This window comes from Aristolochia californica, unplaced genomic scaffold, assembly GCF_029961685.1.
Source record: "Aristolochia californica isolate CCGP_79_NKW_82.1479 unplaced genomic scaffold, dmAriCali1.0.hap1 SCAF_13, whole genome shotgun sequence".
NCBI lineage: Eukaryota > Viridiplantae > Streptophyta > Magnoliopsida > Piperales > Aristolochiaceae > Aristolochia > Aristolochia californica.
Genome location: NW_027181804.1, coordinates 4,422,020 through 4,445,491, shown reverse-complemented (window position 1 = coordinate 4,445,491; position 23,472 = coordinate 4,422,020). Strand labels below are relative to the sequence as shown.

Sequence of the window (23,472 nt, the reverse complement as noted above, 5' to 3'; positions counted from 1 at the left end):
GGGAAAATAAAGTCAAGATCAAGGACCACCTTGCATGAACACAATTCGAGATTCGGATCGGGTGCATCGACAAAAATGAAGCTTCATTTTGATAAATTAATCTCTTTTAAGCTCCTTCGTTCTTTCCACTCATCCTTTGTGCTGTGGAGAGGACACAACTGGGGTCGATCTCAAATTGTTCTGCTACGAAAATCCCGGCCGGCCCCGCCTCCCCTTCTATTCCCTTACTCTTTTAGTCTCTACATGATATATTAAGCTTCGCAATTCCGGCAATCCTGCCGGAATTTCGAAGCATGAATGCTCATTGGCAAAATCAAACATTTTTCTAAAGTTAAAGAAGCTCTTTTATTAAATTTTTATATCTAGTGGACCTTTATTTTAATTAAACCCACCCACAAAAGTAAGAATTATTTCAACTTTATTGCCTAATAATCTAAATGATCTCACCTGAGCCAAAATATAAAAAAACAAAAAATCCAACACTCCATTTGTGGTGAAAGAGGAGGCAACCAACCTCCCCTCCCTTGGTCCAAAGCCCAGGTCCCGTTCTCATTTCTGTCCACATTAGCAACAGAAGAGACAGACTTCGAAAGCAATCAAAAGGAAATAGCATTGAGTAGGCGAAATGGAAATTGAACATAAAGAATGCCACTATTAGTTCGTATCAATAAGAGCAAAAGTATCCGGAAACTCAAAGGGAAGAACTTCAATAAGCATTATCAGATGAGTGCCCAAACTTTTTGTTAGAGGCGTCTACTCGGTGATATGAAATGTTAACCACAGCTCTAAACACCTCGGAAACATAAACGCCTATTGCATTTGATCTTCTTCAGAAAGGATTCTGTATTTACAAAACGTGCTGGAAGCCAGGATTTACAGTTATGTCCATTCTTTGGACTACTCTCCTCAAACGCCACTCATGGCAGCATTCCAGTGCCAGCCGCAGAGCAGTACCAAGTCCCAACACAATGAGAACACCTGCAGTGCTCCTTGCCATGACTACTAAACAGAAACCAACACAAATACAGACATTGAAACTATGGAAATGGAGAGAGGGAAAGAGAAGAGTACCTATTATGATGTTAACGGGGAGAGCAGAAACTCCTAGAGAAATAGATATCAGGACATCCAATAAGAGTCCACCAATTAGAATCGAGAATGCAATCCAAGTAGGACTATAACAACTCTATCAATAAAAGAACAGTAAACTAGATCAGCACCTCAAGTAAATAGCTAGATCAAAATGTTAATGGCATTGATTAAAAAATTCTTATTGGCACTGGTTATAATGGAAGCAATTGGGATGGTTCATCAAACAACATGGTTGAAGTATCATTTGAGCTTGATCATGATAATGTCTATACCCTTTCACGCTCGTGGACAAAATTAGATGCTTCAATCGCCGGATCTACCCTCCAAACCCAACAATTTGTCTGTTCAGAAACACATGGACAATATTCAATTTCGAGACTGATAACTTAGATAAGTATTGAAAGCAAATGGCAGCTCAGCAACCAAAAAAAGGGGCTAGCTTCAAATGAAGAAAAACGAGTAACCACTGACAGTAAATCTGAAGTACTCATATTATTGCTGAATAATTCATAGGATATAAGGGGCCACAACATTTGCCTAGTGAGACACTCATTAGAGCTTATGAAGAAAACATGAATGGTTTGACTAAAACAAAATAAAGGCGCCTTCTGCTGCCCGCAGCCTCAGCAGCTGCTTGCAAAAAGAAGCTAACACGAGCGACTAGCATGCTACTAATCTGCAGTGCTCCATGCAATGAATTTAAAAGGGAAAGGTGCATCCCATGGAAGATTAGGGGCATTGGTAGGTTAAAAAAGTTACCAATCTATAAATGTCCACGACTCCATGTTATTGAAGAACAGATATGGAAGAGTCTTACATGACTCTCATAGTAAGAAGTCTTACATAACCAGAATTAATATGGTGGAGTCTTACATGAGTCTCACAGGAGGAGGTCTCTCAGAAGAGTTTCAGTTAAAGGTGTTTTACTTATGTTAGTCTCCTATTTATGTTCAGTGGTTCAATTGTTCTAGGACTTATCTTTTAGTGTTTAGCTTTGGGGGTAACTGGGACAAGGGTAGTTTAATTTTAATTAGATTCTACAAATTTCCTCTTACATCAAGTCAATGAAGTTTTTCACTTTTCAAGAAATTCAACACATGTCTAACACTACTTGTTTAAAAGTGAGTTGTTGTTCACTACTTGTTTAAAAGTGAGAGTTGTTTTTTGAGGTAGCATAGTCCTACTTTGGGCTTGCAAAGATCATATGCTCATTAGTTGGGAAGGGTTCTCCTAACTTATGCTAACCACTCCTTGAGGATGAACCCAACTTGGACATGACATCAATGCCAACACTAGCCTGTTTTTGTGTTCTATGTGGCCTCTGTATTTGTTCTCCATGGACTGAGTACATGTTCTCCATGTCTTGACCCGAGTTGTCTATTAAAACCTGGACATGAGGTAGAATGGTAATGGGTAAAAAAGTCTATCAGATTATAGTTGTAAATATGCTTCTAAGTCTCAAATTAGTTCTCTAAGAGAGAGTTGTTGTATGAGGAAGAATACCAACATTAGTTCGGGCTTGAAAAGATCCTATGTTTATTAGTTCAGAAGAGGCAATGCTTCCTTAAGCTAGTCATTATGGGAAGAACCAGCCCAACTTTAACAAGGGTCGTGACAAAGAATACATCATTTGATGCTTTACCATCTTAAACCATTACATGCAACCAAAATTTCAATTTTAGTTTCTCAAATAACAAAACAAATGATGATATCAAGTGCATGAGTTACCATATGAAAAATCAAACAGAAACCAGAATAAGCACATATTCTTGAACTAGGAACAATACAAAAACACCAAAACTCACATATAGGTACAAAAATTCACACTTAATATTCTAAGGTGGTACAATAAAGAAACATTTACACTTGGCAGTGGCTCTGGTATTGGAACATTTGCCGCCACTTGCCTGCACAAAAATAGATCTATTGACTGTCACAACCCCTGGAAACCAATAACATTTTAAATGCCACCATTTTGTTTAACTTACTGGCATATCTCACACTTGTTTGAACCTCTTGTGCGAAACCACATGTCTATACAGGAGCGATGTGCTTTGGCGAGTTCACCTCGGCAATGGCATCCGAGATCCATCAGAGCTTCTTCAGATTGCTGCTGGCAGACTCTGTGATTAATGGAAAAACAGAGGATTAAAAGTATTTCACAATTTATCAAGAAAAGATCCATAATTTACTTAATTTGGAGAAACTATGGTAACAAGCTTCCAAAAGAAGCTATGGGCAAAGGAACACAAGGAATCAGTTAAAGAGAATTCAACCCATGTAATTTTCCAAAAAATAATAATAAACAATATATACAACCCTTATGTCACTACACAGGATTACATTGTCCCAAATTTTACACCCTACAAAAGAGGCATGTGATAGGAATTTTTTTAATGATAATGCCATCTAAAAAGCACCCAGATGATAGTGTAAATTCACACGTCTGTAGATGCTGAGGGCTAGAGAAAGGGACATCGAAAGTTCACAAACCCTTGAAGCTTGTAGCATTATTGAGATGAATTTCCCAACCTAAATTATGAGATGAGCAAATGACCACATTATAGATTTATAGACTTTACAAGAATGTTCAAGACTCAAACCTTAGATATTTAAAAATCTGAAAAAAAGTTATAGCTCCTAGTCTCTACTCTCATCTCTTAACTTACTTTTAATATCCTTTCCAACTCCACTTAAATTGCAAGTTATGGAGTTGGGTAAGTCCAGTCTCACAATGTAGTAGCCCTCACCCACAATGATCATGTAATCAACATCTTCCCAGTTAGGTGATTGGTGAAGGATTACAGCAGAAAGCCTAAAACATAAGTTTAGGAGAAAGAAAAGATAGGGGAAAAAGAGAGTGCCTGCCAAGAAGAGAAAGAAAGGGAAAAAGATGGAAATGATATTGACACCAAAATTATCATCAAAAGAAATATTTCTTCAAAAGAAAGAAAACAGAGAGAAGGAAATGTAACATAATGATAGAACATCTCTGTTTTCCCCTTTGTTTCATCAGTTCCAACTCTCATAATGAAACTTATCCAAGTGTCCTGCTATAACAACAACTATGAAATAGAGAAATAGGGTAAAAAGATTGGAAGTAGTGAGAAAAAATAATCTCTTCCCTCTTGCTCTTTTTGATGTGTTTATTTTCATATTTACACTTTCAAGCATAACTTGAAATACCCAACAAAACTAGTAAAGAGAAAAAAAGCTATCATTCTAGGAAACCAAATAACAAGGATATTCCTTCTTTTCCAAAGCTAGAGAGCAGGGCAAATTGGCTCAAGAATTAGGCTCATGTTTCTGAATTTATGAGTTTGGAGATTCTTACATCTGCAGATTATTTTTTGGTCTCAGTAAGTTTGTTTATCGAAACATATTCCTTTCCCAAGATAAAATTTCTTCAAACTTGAAACTAACACAGCAACCTCAAATCCTCTTTAAAATAGCCATAAAGCATACCATAATTTGAACGCTTAGGTGGCTTAATTATTTGTTTCTCAGAAAGATTGCAGAAAGATGGCTTAGTAATCCTGTTACGTCGACTCTTTAGCAAAAGCACATAATTTAGTGAAATGAAAGAAACACTTTACACAAGAGCGAGCTCTTGTTCAGTAAATGACGTGCCATGTTAATATATTTTAACCATAATCATGAAATAAAGAGTGCAGTTATGAAATACACTGCGCACCTGCATTGTTCATGGACGCAATCAGCTCTCACCAAGCCCACTTTTTTAAGAGTCTGAGTATCAGTCCTCTCAGCCTTCTCTAACTCCACAGTTTTAGAGACATGCTCGTGCTGCACTCCAGATACTTGATTGAGCTCATCAACCTGAGATATCAATATTTTGACCGCCGAAGGACCGTTCTTATCTACATATTGCTCCCCTGAACTCGAGCCTCCCTTCTCCAGATCCTCCTCTTTCCCCTGTTTCTCGATATCGTGGCTTTCCTCACCAACCGGTTCATGTCTCCGCATTTGACAATATTAACAGAGCCACCAGAAACTCTGACGATGGAATTGTACTACAGCGTAGTACCTAAAATTCAGATTTAGACATCATTCTCACAAACGGAAACAGACACATTTCATACAAAAAGTGAAAAACTACTAAATTAAACAAAACAAAAAAAAAAAAAAGCAAATCAAATTAAACTAAACTAGAAGTAGAAAATGCCCTATTTTGGTGATAAAAACGTCAATTCAAAACATATAATTGGAAAAGTTAAAAGGATGATCCATTAGTACCTAGGGAAAATCGAAAGCGTATGATCGATTCTCAGACTGGCAGGAAGGTGGAGAAACAGCGGACCGCATGAAGACCCCTAATGAAACAAGAGAGACGCCGATAGCCGGTGGAGAAGAAGAAGAGGACAGCATTCAGCAGTATTTTCTAATGCAAAGGAAAAAATCATAGACCTCGTCAACAATGAGATACAAATTGCGGAGGCTTTCCCGTCCCATCTACATTGCAGTTGTTTCATTATTATTTTTCTTTCCTTCAATTTCCAGCTAAAATTTACAGTCAGGGAAAAAAGGAGCGAGTGGTGTTTGATTAGTTTGGCTAAAAAAAAAACGTGGAGAGGGTGACAGTCAGCAGAGCTTTGAATGAAAGCGGGCGCGGCGCATGCGGAAGTTGAGGTGGTGCGCCGCACGTCGCTTTTGGGCGGAGACGACGGCCAGTCTCTTCTAAGACGGTTAAGACCCACGGCAGCATAATTAACTATTGAAGATATTAATTTGAGTATTTTAATCTTTTAAAATTTAACGCGTCGTATCATTGGATCCGTAATTTCAGGGGAGTCGGCTGATCTGATCCGAGGCTGAGGTGAAATGCGGAATCTTTTTGGGACTACTCTAGGGCGGGCCCCAGTTGACCTCTCCGCTTCTGGTTAGACCGAGATACGTGTCAACTAATTCTGACTGAATTAGCAGACTCTAAAGTAAAGCTTTATAAGATTTAGATAATCGTAAAAATCCGGCTGACCTGGACCAAGTAACTAACGACGGGTGAGAAATTTCTCACGTGACAAAGAGGGGGCAATTCAGTCCACAAACTAAAACAAAAAATACAATAAAATCTATACCTCATGTCCACCACACTTGATGAGTCGTGAACTTGGAGTTATTCATCTTAACCGTTCATTTTTAGGGGATCGACGTCTTCCTATCAATAAAAGGAATTTGTTATAAACCCTAGCTATATTACAGCGCTGCCCACAGGCGATCCTACAACCCTAAAAAGCTTCCCTGCGTCCCAGAGCGGAGCCGGAAAGGACTCCAGGTTTCTTCTCGTCTGATAGAAAATGGGGCGTGTGAGGACGAAGACCGTGAAGAAATCTTCTCGGGTGGTCATTGAGAGGTACTATTCTCGCATGACCCTTGACTTCCACACCAACAAGAAGATCCTGGAGGAGGTTGCCATCATCCCGTCGAAGCGCCTCAGGAACAAGATCGCCGGATTCTCCACGCATCTCATGAAGCGGATTCAGCGCGGGCCCGTGCGCGGCATCTCGCTCAAGCTCCAGGAGGAGGAAAGGGAGCGCCGCATGGACTTCGTCCCTGATGAATCCGCTATTAAGGTCGACAACATTGAGGTCGACAAGGAGACCATGGACATGCTTGCGGCTCTAGGAATGGCAGATCTCCCTGGTGTTTCCAAGCAGCCTGAGACGGCTGTCACTGGTGCCGGGACATACTCGAAGCCTATGGGTGGATTTGGCGGAAGGAGGGCTTAGGTGAGTTAATTGATGTTAGGCTGGCCGAAAGACAAGATTTTTGTGTTTGAGATAGTGAGATTGTGATTTAGGGCTCATGTAGTTAAGACATTTACCTTTTTAATTTTTATTTTTTTTGCCGAATTTTACATTTCATGGATGAAATCTGGCCCTTTCTTGCATTTGTTTTGCTGTACTAGTAGATAAACACTATACTGAACTTTCATCTTCTACATCACAAAACCTGATGTTTTTGCCTATCTTATACTTGTGAGATCTGAACTTCGGGTGGTCATTATTTTTCATGATTCAATCTCAAAATTAAATATGTGATTGGTCTTCTTCCGTTCTTTCCTGTGATCGATTCCGCTTGTTTATGTCTATGGTCGATGAACTAGCTTCTGACTATGATTGCTAAATTTCTGGGGTTCTTAAATCACCCTATAAAGTTGTTGCCTGTTAAACTTTTTCATGTGCTAAACTAACAGATTTTGTCTCTAAGATTTGTTTGGCAATTTCTCTATGATTGATCTAGATGCCGTAATTTAGAATCTACTCAAATTTATTTTTTAAATTTAGCAAAAAATTGAGGTATACTGTAATTAAAATTTAGGAGAAATTAAAAAAAACATATTTTAACAGAAAATTTACAATCAGTTTGTTACTTGGTTTGCGAATAAAGCATTCACAAAAGGGATTTAGTCATTTATCATAGAAATATATGTATAAAATATTTACTATAATATTTATTGTAAAATTGTTCTATGTTGGCATACAAAAACAAAAATGCTAATAGGTTTAAGCCGTGAGTTACAATGGTCATAGTCTAAAACACACATTCTGTTGAATTTTAAAAGTGGAAAAACTATCTAACTTTACGGCTTAACAAGGTGATTACTCATTTTTTATTAGTAACTCAAACACAACTCACCTCTTGAGTGAAGAACAAAAAACTTGAAGGAGATGATTATGCAACATGTCCTTTGGCACTGTGGTTAAATTCTTTGATTAGAAGATAAATTTGGCTAGATTTTATGAAAAAGGAAAACCCAATTCACGTCAATGGATGGAGAGATAATATGAGAAAAAATAGGAAAAAAGAGAATTTTTTGGTAGAACTGTCCTTTGGCACTTCTGATATCGATCTCCAAAAGTATATCTCAAAATCACACACAGTTTGTTGCTCAAAAAACTAGACTAAAAAATATTTAAATTGTTATCTAATTTGATATAAAAATATTCGTTCTTGAATCTTTTATAACCTTTTGATTTTCTTGCGTGACCTTAGCCAAATCCAATGTGAATATCTCCTTAAAACGTAGATCAAATTGACATAAAATTTTCTTCTTCTGAAACTAGAATTCGATAACTTTCATCGAAGTATAACTTTTATTAATAAAATATAATTCTTTTAAGAGAAAATATGATAGATTTCAAACTTTGTAATCTAGTTGAACTAAATACATTTTTTTCTTTGGCCACCATGATCATTGACCCTTATGAAGTTGATATCTCCCTCTAGAAAACTCAAATTGAGAATTAATTTAATAAGGTAGAAAATAAACTGACATATATTTTTTTTGAAATATAAATATCCATATAAAGTCTCATTTTTTATGGCTTAAACGACTAAAAAATTGAAGATTTTTACTGTTGCTCAAACTTCTCTTGCCTTTTGACCTTTGTTGTTTCACATATCAATTTCTCTTTGTAGAAAACTTTGATTGCCAAAATTCTTTTTGTGTTGGAAAGTAGACTCGAAGATATTTTCATCAATATATAATTTTAAATATAAAAAGTTTAGTATGGATGTTAGAATTCTAATAAACCAATGGGTAGTGGGACATGAAAGAAAGAAAAAAGATAGAATACAAACTTAAACTACTTGAGATAATAGATCAGAAAAGGATCACATTATCTGTGAACTCACAGAACCCGCTCTGATACCATGTTGAATTTTTTTAAAAGAGAAATATTTTACTAACTTGATGTAATTTAAGTACATAAGCCTCTATTTATAATAGTGAAAATAACTAGAATCCAATTATAATTAAAGTAACCTTGTCCTAATTACACTAAAAGTTAACACTAAAAGATAAGTCTTAGAATAATTAAATAACTAAAAATAAATAGAAAAGTAACATAACTACTATACCTTTAATTGAGATTCTTCTGTAAGACCTCCTCCTGTGAGATTCCTTTAAGACTCCACCATAATAAATCTATTTCTTTGAGTCTTTTTACTGTGAGAGTTATGCAATACCCTTTCATTCATGTTCTTCAACAATCAAGAGCCTCTTAACAGATTGAGACCAAAACAAGTAATTTTATAGACCTTTGAGTGAAACAATAGTAATTTTCAAAAGATTTTTTTTTTTTCAAATAAATTGACTAGAATATCTTTAGCCATAATTGAAGTAACAATAATGAATAATTAAGATATGTGGCCTAAAAGATATTCCAATCAACAAGAATGAGTGGTCAAAGTAAACAATTTGAGTTCAATTTGAGTCCCTTATGTTCTCTCATTTTTATAATCAGTTCAAAGAATTACATTGATATGAATACGCTTGGTAAAGAAGAGCTGAAATAAGAGACGCTCTTCCTCCTCTCTGGGTACTCATCACTGAAAGATGCTAGTGATCCAACCATTAAAGATCTCTGAGCCAGATTTGTCTCATTTAGGAGCACTCTGTTTCATTCTTCTCCAACAGATTCGTTTCATTTGCAGATTAGTCACAAGCTGAGAGTGATCCTGATTCGAATCAGATCAATCCTGTTTAGGATCTGGTTCCATCTGCAAATTTGACTCTGGTTCGTTTAGGAGCATTCACTTTGAAAAAAAATCAGCCTCTACGTACCGGATTTGTCTTCCTCCAACAGCCTCCACCCCACTGCATGATTTCATAGGGGTTGTTTCTATTTGTGCTCCGGCAGGCACTACCTAGTTCGCGAAGCAGTTCTAATTAATGGTCATCGTGGCTCCGGAGAACCAGCTCTTGGCTGCTCTTCTTCGGTGGGAAAGGACGCGCCTATCTTACCGACCAATCCCGGCCGACTCCGCAGAAGACATGATTTACGACTGAGAGATGGAGTTGACGAGTACGAAGAGAAATTCCAAGGGTTATTGAAGGAAAACAACACGGTTTTCATTGCATCAAATCTTTATCTGAAGCATCGAAGGAGTTGATTATGGAAGACATGAAATGAAACCCTTCGTGGCTAACATCCAGTCAAGATGAAGCTTTCGTCTCTTTGCTTCTCTCTTCCGAAGACCATTAACCAGAAGTACTTACATAACCATCCATGAAAACGTTCAAATTAAAGAGAAGATTTAATTGCAACATCCTAATGATCTTTACTTAATTAGAAAAAAAAAGTAAACCATCGTCTCAAATCAGACATACGCTTGAAGTTTTCGGGGAAGATTATTCTATTCTCTTTCAGACAGTGGTTAGGTTTCGATAATGTTGTAATTTGGGTAATAATAAGTGTTGGAATTCGATATATTGGTAAATAGAATTTTTAAATCGGGTATTTTGATAAATGTTATCATATTGGGTTCGCGCTAGTTTACGTTCAAGGCAGGGTAGCCCCCATCGGTTCCCCGCCACTGAAGGGAGAGCGGGAAAGACAGACCAACGCTCCACGACAGGCCGCTTGGCGAAAACCCACAAGAGAAAGAAGAATGAAGCTCCTCTCCCCCTACTCGCAGCAGCTCCGACCGCCCTCCTTCTCCAGCCCCACGGAACATCAGACGTCCTTAATCGACCTTGTCGCTGCCCTGGAGCATGCGACCCAGACAGCCAAACAGTTGCCCTCCTCCTCCGAACCCTCCCAACTCCGTAGCGCCTTCACCTCCCTCCACGCCGCCCACCTCCACCTCACCACCTATCTCTCTTGCTTCCAGCCGCAACACTCCCCGGCCGAGAATTCTGCTGATTCAGTCGACGAGCCCATGGCCGATCGGCTGCTCGACGACCACAATGATGGTTCTGACGGAGTGAGCTCCAAGTTCATCGATAAGGTGGAGGAAGGGATTAGGGACTGTACGATACAGAAGAAGAGGAAGAGGCCCTTGTCGCCGTTTTGGGTACCGGAAAGCTCGATATCCGAGCGGGTGAGGGAGGTTATTTCCTTCGATCCGAGGGAGCGAATGCGATCCTTGGCTCTTATCCTTCAGTTTCATGGCTGATGGTGGTGATGGGGTTTGAGGTATTAGAAGATGTTGTCGTGTCTTACATTCCATTTTTTTTTTTATTGTAATTCCATTTTCTTGTTCTGAAACTCATTTTATATAGATGTAGTATTTTTTTTGAAATGATATATAGATGTAGTATTAAAGAGTGGCATAACTCTCCTTTTGTTGATTATCCTTTTTTGCTTACTATTTTATCTATATCTTTAATTAAAGTGTCGAATGTTTACTGGTGATCATAGTTTTGATTAATGCTGGTGCTTAACCGCAGTTGCAGTTATTTGTGCTCTGATGTGCTCAAGTTTGTGGGTCAAGTGGTTGCTGTTACTTGTCACCCTGAAATAAGGTTTCCTGATATAGTTGAAGGAGTTCCATTATTTTGGATTAGGAAAAAATTGTTGCTTTCTTAGCCAATGGTTCATGAGTTCTCTAGTCGTGGGGAACCCTGGCTACATTTTGAATGGAAAGGTGCTTTTGATTGTATACTGTCAAAACAATATGTAATAAATGGCGACAGAGTCAAGCTGGTTCAATGAATGGAGATCCCGTTTGCATGTGCAGCAATGATCCCACTTCTCTTTTATGTTTTATGGTTACAGAACAAAATTGAGTAATCATACTCGTGAGAGGTTGGTTGGTTTATACAGTATCACTTTAGGCAAATTTCAAAAGATAGCTGCAGCCATTCCTTTGGGGGAACTGTGTTTCCTTGACAAGGATCTAGATGCCCTATTGACTCAATTTTCTTGTAATGCATCAAATTTGTGTTTCACCTTCGGTAGGTAGAGGAATCAGTGGAATTGTTTCAATGGGGAAATGTGAGTCCCTGAACAAGGAGGTGAAGTATTTGGGAATGCAGATGCTATAAGAATAAGATCAGAAGCTTTTGGCAAATAAGCCTTAAGATATATTTAATGCATGGAATGTGGTCTATGAAGTTAAGCAAAAGGGTTCTGAAAATATAGCAAGTATTTATTTTGCAAGACTGAAAAATCATGGTTTGCTGTGTCATTATTATATATCATTTATACCTATAGATGGCGTGTTTTGGGGGCTTCAATTTAGACTGATTACCAGAACTGGCCTTGAGCTGGAACAAAGTCTTTACCGATGGAGCAAATAATTTATGAACTATGGAGCAGAATAGAACTAACAAAACTCTGATGGTATTCATGACCATAACTATGGAGAAAACTAGAACTAACAAACACTGATGGTATTCATGCCCATTTTCCTAAGAAAGTAAACGCAGAAGAATTCAAATTCTTCATGTTAGATCTTACTGGTGACTTTTTGAGGTGTTTAGAATGTTTCCAGAGTTATAATTTCAAGTGCTGGGATCTCTGCCAAGAGGGGAAGCATTTTTTGGAAGGTGATGTTTTTTAATTGTTTTAAGTATAATTATGAATCAATGAGAAGATCAATGAGAGTGCTTTTGACAGGAGAAACTCATTTTGTTCTGTTCGTTCACTTAGTGTGATATTGTTGTTCTTAAAATGATTGGAGAGGATTCAAAGGTTTTGTGGGTTGAGTTCCTTAACAAACTTGTCCCTTTTTGACAACTTGAACTTCATTGCCTTTTCTGTTTATGGTGGCATTTGAGGCATTTTATTGATGCTCAGAGTGACTCAAAGAACCTCAAGTAAAATTCATATCAAGGGTCAAGTGCTTGTAGTGGCAATCAAAACAAGATACTAACAAAAAACCTAACTGAGCATATGATTCTTCAACTTGTTTGCTTTTCTAGTTCATGGCTTCTTTGTTCTTGATGATATTTTATTTCAATAAGGACTTGTTTTGAAATTCATGAAGCCAAGATTGCCAATGACTGCCTATTTGAAAATAAAATAAAATTTTCTGATGACTCCGAAGTTAGGCTGTGTTCGAAGAAACACTGCCGTTTCTATTTTTCCGTTGCTTTGCGCATGCTGTGGTCTCATCTTTTTGTGTCTTAAAGATTACAGCAACATTTTGTCTAACTTTCAAGATCATTCAAAAAAAAAAAAAAAAACAAAACAGCTAGATCGTATCCAAGTATTTCAATAATTTGGTTTACTTTCTAGGTTGCTATTCTGGAGAAATAAAATGATAGAAAGTATTGTTTTGGACTCTGTTTACATTATCCATTAAAATCAGCCACAGTCCTTTCCATCATTTGGATGGTTTTCCTGGAGTTCAATGTTTTATTTCCATCTCTATCCGATGGTAGTTCTGTTTAGTGGGGTGGGAAGGTGGATGTTATGATATTTGAGATCATTAAGCAAAATTATTAGAATAAGGAAAGTGGACCCAAAGCATTAAGGGATTGTGGGTAAATAGGGTCTGTCTCCTATGATCATCAATAGCGTGTGAAACAGAATCAGTTAAACCACCCTCCAACGATGAAGGATGCGGTCACTGATGAATCATGGAGAATTTAAATTGTGTGTTGGTCGTATCTGTAAAATTCTTCAAACTGCTTCAACAAAGGTTGGATTATTTGTCTGTAATGTTCATGTACTGTTGTCAAACTCCAGTAGACTTCAATTCCACTGCTTAATCCATATGTTTCTGGCTCAGGCATTGCACAACAATAGCTGGCTGCTTAGTTCACCAAACTGTCCTGGACAGATGTGTAGAGATATTTGTGTATAGTCCCTACCTCATTACGTTATATTGTTGTTGATTAGAAACAAATTTGACAGGTCTATGAGTAATAGATTCCATCTATATTCTATTCAATCTTTCATGTACACAAAATATTTTTCGTCTTTGGTGGAGAACATGACTATCATATATAAAAGGGCATTTGCAGGTGTAGGATGTGAGAACAGAAATTCTCCTGCTTTTCATTCTCATTTTTACCTGCAGGCGTATTATTCTTTTGCTGAAAGGGCAGTCAAATCTTACCAATATTCTCTTATCTGATTAAAGCAGGGTACGGACATTATTGCTGCTCCGCAATTATTTATTTATTTATTTTGTTGATGGATATGAATAAAGGGCATGCCATATGATGTTTACTCAACTAATTTACAGTGATGGCAATGCCATATTTTATTCTCCTGTCATACATTTAATTTTGGAAGGTTAACTTAATTATGCAAGATGTTTGATTAAAGACGAGTTAATTATACGCATAGGTAATATTTTTATGTAATGCTTAATTTTTTTATGCTTGCAAAGTTCTTTTTATGATTGTTAGAAGATTTTGTAGTGTTTTCCCTAAAATTTCAATTTACTTATTCTTCCCTTGACGTGTAGGCTGCGTTTGGCCGGCAAGAGTAGTGGTGGGGTGGCTGTCTGATCCAAGGCAGAGTCGAGTTCAAACAATGGTATGTTTAAGCTCATTTAGAATCATACTTGCCTTAGCTTGAGGTCGACTTGAGTAATGAGATCAAGCCAAAGTTGAAAGGGTATGGGAATTTTTAAAATAAATTAAAAAAAAGAAAAGAAAATAGTCTCCTTGACACGTGAAAAACAAAATAACTATAATTCTCTATCCTTATCTACCTAAGAATGTAGTAAACTAATAAGAAAGGAAATTTAGAGCAACACAAGAAAAAATGGATAAATTTCCATCGAAGGTCGCCAGATCAGAAACAATATCCTCCTTCACTTCATTTGAACAATAAGGAAGGATGTATAAATTTTTTGGTGAAAGATATGACTTTCAAAAGCTTTTTTGGCACCCTTAGTTGGAACTTCATTAAGCTTACATTGCAGGTCCCCATGCTTGAATGATCTCTTTGTGGCCTGGAGGGAGTTGTCATTGATGGGGGAACCCTGAGAGTCTTTCTCATTTTCATTCTATGTCAACAATTTACTCTCCAAAGTCACCAAGAGAAACATCAGCCCCTATTTCAAAGCATTATTTCCCAGATGATAACCTTCTCTTTTGCCTGGTTGATAGCTCCACATCCAAATCCTTGACCGATACAGGCCAAAATAATACATCTCATATTGAGAAGAAATAGTTTGAAATTCTGTATGCTTGTCAGCATGGAAGGTAACCACCCAGTTCCCAGTGTTATCACATTTGAGAGACATTGGAATTCCAGTAAACCCCTACATCTTTGGTTAACATTCTCTATCAATGAGATTTAGCGTCTAAAGAACTTTAACATTGTAAAAGTAGTTATTCATAGACTGATCAAGCAAACATAATGTTGCAAGTTTCTGAAATGCATGACTGGTAGAGCATTCGCTTGGGAAAATTCAAAAAATAAAATAAAATAAAATAAAGAGTTGTTGGGAAATGGCTAATTTTGCTTTCAAACTTAAAAGTAGGTACATCCCCAATGATGAACTCAATTGCAAATCCTTTTAGTTCTTGAAAGGAAAGCTCTTCAGCCATTATTTGTTTTGTTGAACGAGTGGTGTGGGCAGGGAAGAATGAAACCCGATCAAGTCGCTCGAGTCATCGTAAGTTAACTAGGGAAATAAATGAGTGAGTTAATATTCAATATTATAATAAGTGATAGATATTTATTAATTTACTATAATATATAATGTTTAATTTTTCAATAATATAATATTATTTTTATTAACATATTTAATGTTACATATTAAATTACTCTATAATAATATTAACTAGACAATTAATATTAAAATGCACAAATATATAATCTATTAATACTTGGTTTTTTAAAGTGAAATTTCTTCCTCTCAAATATGTAAAGTTAGGAAGATCATTTTCATTTTTACCGCAAATCTGATTTTTATTTTCAAGCACAAAAAAAAGTCTCTCAAATCTCACACCTCTCAAATTACTTTTATTTAAACTGATTTTTTGTTCCCTCCCTCTTATGAAATAAAAATGAAACTTGCGCTGCAAGCTTCACTTGGTGGGCCCACCACCCCCTCCTTACTTGTTTACGAAAAAGGCGGAAAGTGATTGATCCGGATTAACGTCAAGCGGGGGGACCCATCTTTCCATGCATGATCCCGCAGGACGAACATCCTGCTCATAGTTTTTATCCATCCAACGGCTTAGATCCTTTGTATGTGGGTCCCATGTTTTACTTGGACTCGCATTAACCAGTAAATAGTAATAATTCCCCCTCCTACCTGTGGGCCCCGCCTCATTACTTTTGTTTAAACTGATCTTTTGTTCCCTCCCTCTTATGAAATAAAAATGAAACTTGCGCTGCAAGCTTCACTTGGTGGGCCCACCACCCCCTCCTTACTTCTTTACAAAAAAGGCGGAAAGTGATTGATCCGGATGAACGTCAAGCGGGGGTCCCATCCTAGCCATGCCAATCATTCCATGCATGATCCGGCAGGACGAACATTCTTAGGCATCCTACTCATAGTTTTTATCCATCCAACGGCTCAGATCCTTTGTCTGTGGGTCCCATGTTTTGCTTGGACTCCGCTTAGTGTGGGCATAACCGGAAACAGAATCTGGTTAACTATTATAATTAGGTAACTGATCCTCCTTAAGTGGGCCCAAGACGTTGGCACGGGGCTCCCACACATACCGGTCTTGCTCGGAAAGACGCAAAACAGCCCTCCTGTCCGTTTTGCTTTGAATATATATATATCTCAAAGCTCTCCCACCTTCGCCGAAATTCAATCACTTACCACGTCATCATTCTGGGACCCACGCGTCGTCTTGCTGACGACTTCGTTCTCCTTTGTCCACGTTTCATTGGCTCAACCAAATCTCGCGCTTCCGTGAAAACTTTTTATGTTCCAGAGTAGCTCCACGTTGTAAAAATATTAACGTCCTTGCCACTGTCCTGCTTGCCTGGTTTCTTCTGTAGTGGTATTTTCGTAATATATGAGACTAAAAAACAGGGGCACCCTTCGTTGGCGGAAACGCGGTGCGCCTCTTCGGCTTTTGGCGGGTTTAAATACATAGTGGAGAGCCTAGTAAAAAACGGGAAAAAAGAAGCTCCGACGCATCGACTGCATTGCTTGGTTTCCCTCTCTTGTGCTTTTTATCTTTAAATTCCTGCAAGGGTTCTCAAGTCTGAGGAAGATCTGGAGAATCGAATTTCGGGGTTTTGTGTTTCGCTTTCGGTGACGATTTGGTGGTACCTTTGGAGGATTGGACCGGGGACAACTGGGTGTGCTGCTGATGGATGTCATGCAACTTGAATCTCGTCCAGTGGGATACGGGTTCCGTCCTAAGGACAAAGAGCTCATAAATCATTATCTTCGCAACAAGATTAATGGTCGGAATTCTGCTGTCGAAGCAATCCGGGAAATCAATGTTTGCAAGTTCGAGCCGTGGGATTTACCCAGTATGTTTTCTTTCTTCTGAGCTGTTTTCTTTTCTTCTTCTATTTTTTTTTTTTTAATTTCTCCATTTCGAGGTCTTGATTTTTAACTCCTAAGGTTTCCGTTAATGTAAGGGAATTAATTTGTTCAAATGTCGCATTCCGCCGGACAAATTTTTTTCGTCGTCGTTCATTCTACAGCCTTTGCTGTGCGCCATTTAGTTTGTTTGCATGTGTATGGACTTCTTCAATTCTGTTTTTTTTCAAAGGGGTTTTTATATCTTCTTTTTCCGTGATTTTTGTTGGACTCTGGTACTTGATACTTGGCGAATTTATGGTTTAGTTATTTATTCTCGCTTAGCTTGTGTAGGCAAATCTGTGATTCCAACAGATGATTCCGAGTGGTTTTTTTTCTCGCCATGTGAAAAGAAGTACTCTAGCGGGAAACGTTCGAACCGTTCTACTGAGAAAGGATACTGGAAAGCAACGGGTAAGGATCGGAAGATCAAGTCTAAGTTGAATTTGATTGGCATGAAGAAGACCCTGGTGTTCTATAAGGGGCGTGCTCCAAACGGGGAAAGGACACACTGGAAAATTCATGAATACCGGGCTACTGAAAAAGATCTCGATGGAACGAAACCTGGACAGGTGAGATTTTTCTTGCTTTTATTAGTGAAAACTCTTGTTTCTATGAACCTGATGCAATTGTCTCGTCGCTGTACTCTATTATTTCCGTCGTGCTGTTTACTCTCCCTTCGTTCTAAGCCCTCCTGGGTTACTTCCTTTTTGCTGGTTTATAAGGTTGTGCAATAGGGTGGCTAGTCATTTTAGGAGGGAATGGGGTCCATACTAAACAAGATATGAGAGGTAGGTTTGAGCTTTGCCTAATCCGTGGGAGTTCTACAGAACTGATGTATCTGAGCGGGGTTGTTAACTTACAGAAAAAGATCCAAATATCTGAAAATGGCTTAAAATTATGTTAATTTATTTAGATGGGTAATAGGCCTCACGATTTGGTTAGTAATTTTTGAATTGTACAGGGCTCAAACTTATCACTTAAGTTTTCAGCTTGCATTTGTCCTTGTGTAAGAGTGTTTATTTCCCAATATTTTAGACTCTTTACTCTCTGTTTCTTGCTGCTAAGGTATAAAATATTCTGTTTGTTCTAATCGGACCGTGTTTGACTTCTGTAACCTTGTAGAGCGCATTTGTGTTGTGTCGTCTATTCATAACGGATAATGTGGAAGCTACAAGCCCAACCACAAGTCCAACCAACGATGAGATGGATGAGAAGACCGAAAGTGCAAACTTTGAGGAGGTTGATAATGGTGGTCGGTTTCCTTCAACTACTAAACCATCACCAGAAGGTACACAAGACACCCAAGATGCTGTTGAACTGAGTGAACTGTTGAATAAAAAAACACCCGAATCAGATGTTAAAGAAGAACAACCATGCATTTTACCTGTTGCCATTGAAAATCAGCAACTTGAGAATATTGAAAGGTTGTTAGCTGATGGAGCAAAAAACGGAACCTCCTGTCATTGCAATAGCTATATGGCTTCTGATGTTGAAGTCCATGACATTGAGGCGGGCACTTCAGAGGTGAGACTTTTCTTTATATTAATTTTATGGAATTTTCTGATGTTGAACGTTTTGTTATCTTTGGCTATGCTCCTGAACATATTCACTTATATTCTGCCCAGTCCCTGATGGCAGGCACATTTGATGAGAAATTGCACAACTGGATAACTTGCCAGTTTCCTTACAACATGTAGTTCAACTTTCATTGCTTTGCATGAGTGACACAGCAACTTTGAAGCATATTCTTTGGTATTCTATAATAGATGGAGAATGATAGATCTGTTATAATTCATAAAATTATAACCTATTGTTGCTCTTTGATAGAAGTCTCATTTTTATCTGAAATGGCAACCTAGAATTTACTCTTGACCTCTAATTATCTTGTTGGAGTATTCAATTGTTAACTGTAATATTCTGTTGTAATTCACGAGTTCTCATGAAAAATAGAAGAAAAAAATACTCGGGAGTAGTTAATTGTTTACTGTAATATTCTGTTGTAATTCGTAGTTCTTAAGAAAAATAGAAGAAGAAATAAATCATTTCAAAAACTGCTGGTGGCTTGGGCCTTTGGGTCAATGGTCACATTGGGGTTTCTAGTGTGAGATCTTGGGTACAAGCCTCATCACGGTATAAAAAGGTGTACGTGGGTGTAATCAACACCCCCTCCTCTCTCTCCCTCTCAAAAAAAAAAAAGTTGCTGAACAATTATAAATAAGTAGAATCTTAGCCTCATCTTATCATTAGGAGCTGACCAGATTACTTTTCCTACCTCTTTACTCTTCCACTTGTAGCTGGGTAGGAACTAAATATCTCATTGGCTTAGATGTATACTTTTATTAATTGGAACAGATATGGGTAGGTAGCATTTGAAACCTAATTATCCATTTACCTGATTAACAGATGTGGAAATTTTATCTTTGTATAGGATGACTTAATTACATATGTAGTTTACATGCAGTGGATGACTTGATTTGCCTATCATCTTTTCAACGAGTTATTTATTTTTTAGTTTTTAATTTTTAAAGAAAGATCCAAAGTGATTAATAATTTATTGGATTGTATAATTTTGAATCTTAGCCATGAAACAGAATTAAAATGAATGTGTTTTTGGATTGACCTCTGCTACTTATTTTCTTAACACTCCTATTGTGTGCATATGTTTGATCAAATCCTTTGGTACTCACATGGCCATGTGGTACTTGTATAATGGTCGGCTTTGAGACACATGCACTGCTTGAGCAGGAAAATAAATGTGGGTGTCCATTCTTGTTGTTTGTTTAATCTTAATATGCTTCTTTCAGGTGGATGCACTACTGCAATCATTAATAGTATCTGACAACCCGACATATCAATCAGTCGATCCTCGTGGTTTCTCAGCAATGGCACCACAGCTGCTCAATGCTGAGTTAGGGCACCCATATGTGGACCCCCCTTTCTATGATAACTTTGGAGTGGAACAAGGTCTGCACTTTAATGATGTTCCCCCCGATGAGGATGTTTCTGGTGTCACTGAATTCTTAGATTCTGTTTTTAATGACGAATATGAAGAGCATGCATTTGATGAAACAACTAGTGAGCCGCATTCTTCTGCAAAGGCCACTGTGGAACCTAGGCTTCTTGAACTACCTCATAGGGATACTTCTAGCATTTGTATGTTGAACGTTGAACTTGCATATGCGTCTTCACCAGGCAATTATAGTGGGTATGACATCAATGATATTTCTCACACTATGCAAGTGGGAGTTGGTTCCATGGTGAGAATTCCCTAATTCTTAAAATTGTTTTAATTTTTTATTGTATCTGATACTTCAGCTTATTTCAGCATACTCTTTGCATGACTGTATCAGTTTTATTCTTTAGGCCTGGCCATATTCGGAGTCAGATGATGCAAGGGGGCCTGATGTTCCAGAAGTCTCTTCTGCTGCCTCCAGTGTGGAGTCGACCCAGGCAGATTTGTCAAATAGCCTGACTGAATCATGTAGTCACGTGCACTTGGCTGATTGTAGAGATGACCGGGAGAGCGCTGGAATTAATTTAAGGAGTAGGCAGTTCCCACGTGTGGCTCCATTTATTATGCAACAGGGTTCTGCCCCGCGACGGCTTCACTTACAGAAGGGGATTAGTCGGATATCAGATTCTTTTAGCAGAATCAAATCTTGTGATGATACATTATCACAGGAGGAGACCTTTTCAGCAGATACGTTGTATAGTGAGGGAAGTCAGACCAGTAGTAACGCAAATGACCATGAGACAGAAACAACGGAATCAGAGGTAAGGTCTTGAGTGCTAGTAGGTGGACTTCATAGAATGATTGGATGGAATCCTCTATTCTATCAAGTATATTGTAACGGTTGTCATACATAAGATTTACTAGCTCTAGTGCAGGTAGGAGATAACTTGCCAGATATGTCCACCGATGAACTTGATCTTCATAAATTTGAAAGCATCCCTAACTATGGTACAATATTTAAAGACTCTCTTTCTCTATTACTTTCTATTATCCTCCATGTTTCTCTAAACCTGTTATCATTTATATTATTGAGGTGCGACTCCGCCATTGGCAAAGACTCCGATGCCTGCACCTGTGGTTATGCTGCTCCATTCTGAAACATCATTGGATAAAGCTCCACTTGCTGACTTATCTGTGACCATCAAGCAGACGAGTCCGGCAACCAAACCAGACATGAGGTTGAGGGTGAAGCAGAGTGCCTCAGGAAGTAGTGATAAGCCCGATTACCTGGATTCGTTGGCACTTCAAGATAAACGGGATCCGTTGCTGCAGCAAACTCTGGTGGCATCCATGTCCAGAGGAGGTTTATATGCAGTTTTTGCTGTTCTATTATTGGGGGTCTCCATACTGATCCTTGGGGGAGTTTTTAGATGTCCCAGATCTTGATGTCTCCATAATGTATCTCTTTCATTTTCTGCTGCTGTATGGGGTGGGTAGGGGCACTTGTACATAGGGTGGATGCTGGCTATTGGGGGACTTTAGCATGAAAAACATGAATGGACAGTGTAGGGAGGATACCTAGGTATTGAGATGTGTTAAATGTAGACTATAAACTGACATAGTTTCGTTGGGAAATCTAGCTACAGTTTCGTATTCACAACCATGCTGATGGATGAGGTTCTCAAGAGACGAGTAATGCCGAGTTCCTGGATGCTACAAGGTAATTTCGTATTATAAATAGATTGTGCAAATTTTTTATATCTGAATTCTAAACTATTCATAATTATTATTTAAATTTTAACATAAATTCTATACCCTTGTCATTCATTTTATTTCCCTATTTCTTCTCTTATGTCGTTGGGCAGAAAGGGGAGCGGTGCTGCAGGTGATTGTTAGTGTTGACTCTGTTGATAGAGACATAGCATGGATGGTCTACTATATTTTATGATCCTTTCTGATTCTTCATAAACAGAAGATATCTCAAAATCATCAGTTTGTATAATTATAATTATATGATATATGTCATATATATACCACTAGGGGTGGCTTCGAACGGCTCGGTTTGATTCGTTATCTATCGAGCTCGAGCACCGAAGTCAGCTCGTTTACCTTAACGAGCCAAACTCGACCGAAGCCAGGTTCGGTTCGTCGGCTCGAAGTGAGTCGGATCGGTATCTGGATCGCGAGCGGGCGGGAGCGGGATCGAGAGTAGGGGGGGGGGGGGGGGGGGGGGGGGGGGGGGGGCCTCGTCTCCGCCGACCCCTCCCATCGGTTGTTGTCGCCGCCTCTACCGCCGTCGCAGCTGTTCGTCGGCCGTCTCTATCGCCGTCGCAGCTGCTCGCCGGTCGCCTCTGTGGCCTTCTGTTCGATTTCTTCCTCTCCTCGCTATCGCCTCTGTTTCCGTCGCCGCCGCTTTCGTTACCGCCACTTCCGTCGTTGCCGCCGCTTTCGTTACCGCCACTTCTGTCGCCGCCGCCTCTGTCGTAGCCGTCATCCCCGACGATAGGTCCTCCCCGGTGCCGTAACCCCCTTCCCTCCGCGTCATCTCAGTGGAAAACCAGAACCTCCCCCCTCCCTTGTGCGAAGACGATCTCGCACGTACGATTTCGCACGTGCGAGATCATAAGTAAAAAAAAAAAAAAAACCTTTTTCCTCTAAAAAAATTTAAAAATAAATTTTATAGAAATAAGTTTCTATAAACTATTAGTGTCTCATGTTTTTTTAAACATTTTTCTAATTGAATTTTTTTATTAAAAATCATATAATTTTCTAAGTAAGATTTTTCGTACCAAGATGGGGTAAAAAACTGTATAGAAAATTTTTGAATAAGTATTTAACAGTTGATGCTGTAATATTTTTAGCATGAAGCAATTTTCATTGCAATTTTGTGTTTGATATTTTATTTAATTAAAAATTTATCGATAAGTATAATAATATATTAGATTAATTATTAATTTTTATTTATTTCCCTAGAAGAGACAATAAAAGGTCCATTTAACTTTCCTAAGAAAAATTTAAAATATTTCTTGTAATTTTCTAATAAGTCACTAATAGTAATAAGATTTTATTTAAAGGTTTTTTTGGGAATATGTATCAAAGGAAAAATATTTTTAGTTTTTCCTAAAATATAAATTTTTATCTAGGGGCACTAAGGAGGCCATAATAAATTATGGCCAGATTCAAAAATTAAAAAACAAGCTAGACAACAATTGGAGTAAAAA

At 38.1% G+C, this 23,472-nt stretch overlaps 3 protein-coding genes across 5 annotated transcripts; 2 read left to right on the top strand and 1 right to left on the bottom strand.

Moving 5' to 3' along the window:
* Window positions 1–625: 625 nt before the first annotated feature.
* On the bottom strand, window positions 626–5,741 carry LOC137948909 (uncharacterized). 2 transcript variants are annotated; one of them, XM_068795124.1, is made up of 7 exons: window positions 5,347–5,741; window positions 4,787–5,137; window positions 3,081–3,215; window positions 2,957–2,999; window positions 1,365–1,433; window positions 1,072–1,186; window positions 626–978 (listed from the first exon to the last, which is right to left on the bottom strand). In XM_068795124.1, the coding sequence occupies exons 2-7, from the start codon at window positions 5,074–5,076 to the stop codon at window positions 848–850; spliced, it is 783 nt and encodes a 260-aa protein (XP_068651225.1). In that variant the 5' UTR covers window positions 5,077–5,137; window positions 5,347–5,741; the 3' UTR covers window positions 626–847. The 2 variants fall into 2 exon arrangements, with proteins under 2 accessions (XP_068651225.1, XP_068651226.1); XM_068795125.1 differs by having other exon boundaries at window positions 4,787–5,123.
* Window positions 5,742–6,298: 557 nt separating this feature from the next.
* Window positions 6,299–7,080, top strand: LOC137948152 (small ribosomal subunit protein eS17-like). The gene has a single exon (XM_068794121.1). It carries the CDS (start codon window positions 6,405–6,407, stop codon window positions 6,834–6,836), a length of 432 nt encoding a protein of 143 aa, XP_068650222.1. The 5' UTR covers window positions 6,299–6,404; the 3' UTR covers window positions 6,837–7,080.
* Window positions 7,081–16,919: 9,839 nt separating this feature from the next.
* LOC137948691 (protein NTM1-like 9) lies at window positions 16,920–21,993 on the top strand. 2 transcript variants are annotated; one of them, XM_068794829.1, is made up of 7 exons: window positions 16,920–17,243; window positions 17,590–17,867; window positions 18,421–18,822; window positions 20,103–20,555; window positions 20,662–21,072; window positions 21,187–21,259; window positions 21,345–21,993. In XM_068794829.1, the coding sequence occupies exons 1-7, from the start codon at window positions 17,078–17,080 to the stop codon at window positions 21,695–21,697; spliced, it is 2,136 nt and encodes a 711-aa protein (XP_068650930.1). In that variant the 5' UTR covers window positions 16,920–17,077; the 3' UTR covers window positions 21,698–21,993. The 2 variants fall into 2 exon arrangements, with proteins under 2 accessions (XP_068650930.1, XP_068650929.1); XM_068794828.1 differs by having other exon boundaries at window positions 17,581–17,867.
* The last annotated feature ends 1,479 nt before the right edge of the window (window positions 21,994–23,472 follow it).

What these genes read in the sequence shown, in the direction of transcription:
- LOC137948909 (XM_068795124.1), bottom strand. Translation starts at nt 5,076, where the DNA reads ATGCGGAGACATGAACCGGTTGGTGAGGAAAGCCACGATATCGAGAAA. An exon ending in AACAAGTGTGAGATATGCCA is followed by an intron (nt 3,000 to 3,080) that starts GTAAGTTAAACA and finishes ATTTTTGTGCAG; the next exon opens with GCAAGTGGCGGCAAATGTTC. An exon ending in CCCCGTTAACATCATAATAG is followed by an intron (nt 979 to 1,071) that starts GTACTCTTCTCT and finishes GGAGCACTGCAG; the next exon opens with GTGTTCTCATTGTGTTGGGA.
- LOC137948691 (XM_068794828.1), top strand. Translation starts at nt 17,078, where the DNA reads ATGGATGTCATGCAACTTGAATCTCGTCCAGTGGGATACGGGTTCCGT. An exon ending in CGAGCCGTGGGATTTACCCA is followed by an intron (nt 17,244 to 17,580) that starts GTATGTTTTCTT and finishes ATTCTCGCTTAG; the next exon opens with CTTGTGTAGGCAAATCTGTG. An exon ending in ATGGAACGAAACCTGGACAG is followed by an intron (nt 17,868 to 18,420) that starts GTGAGATTTTTC and finishes GTAACCTTGTAG; the next exon opens with AGCGCATTTGTGTTGTGTCG.
- LOC137948152 (XM_068794121.1), top strand. Translation starts at nt 6,405, where the DNA reads ATGGGGCGTGTGAGGACGAAGACCGTGAAGAAATCTTCTCGGGTGGTC.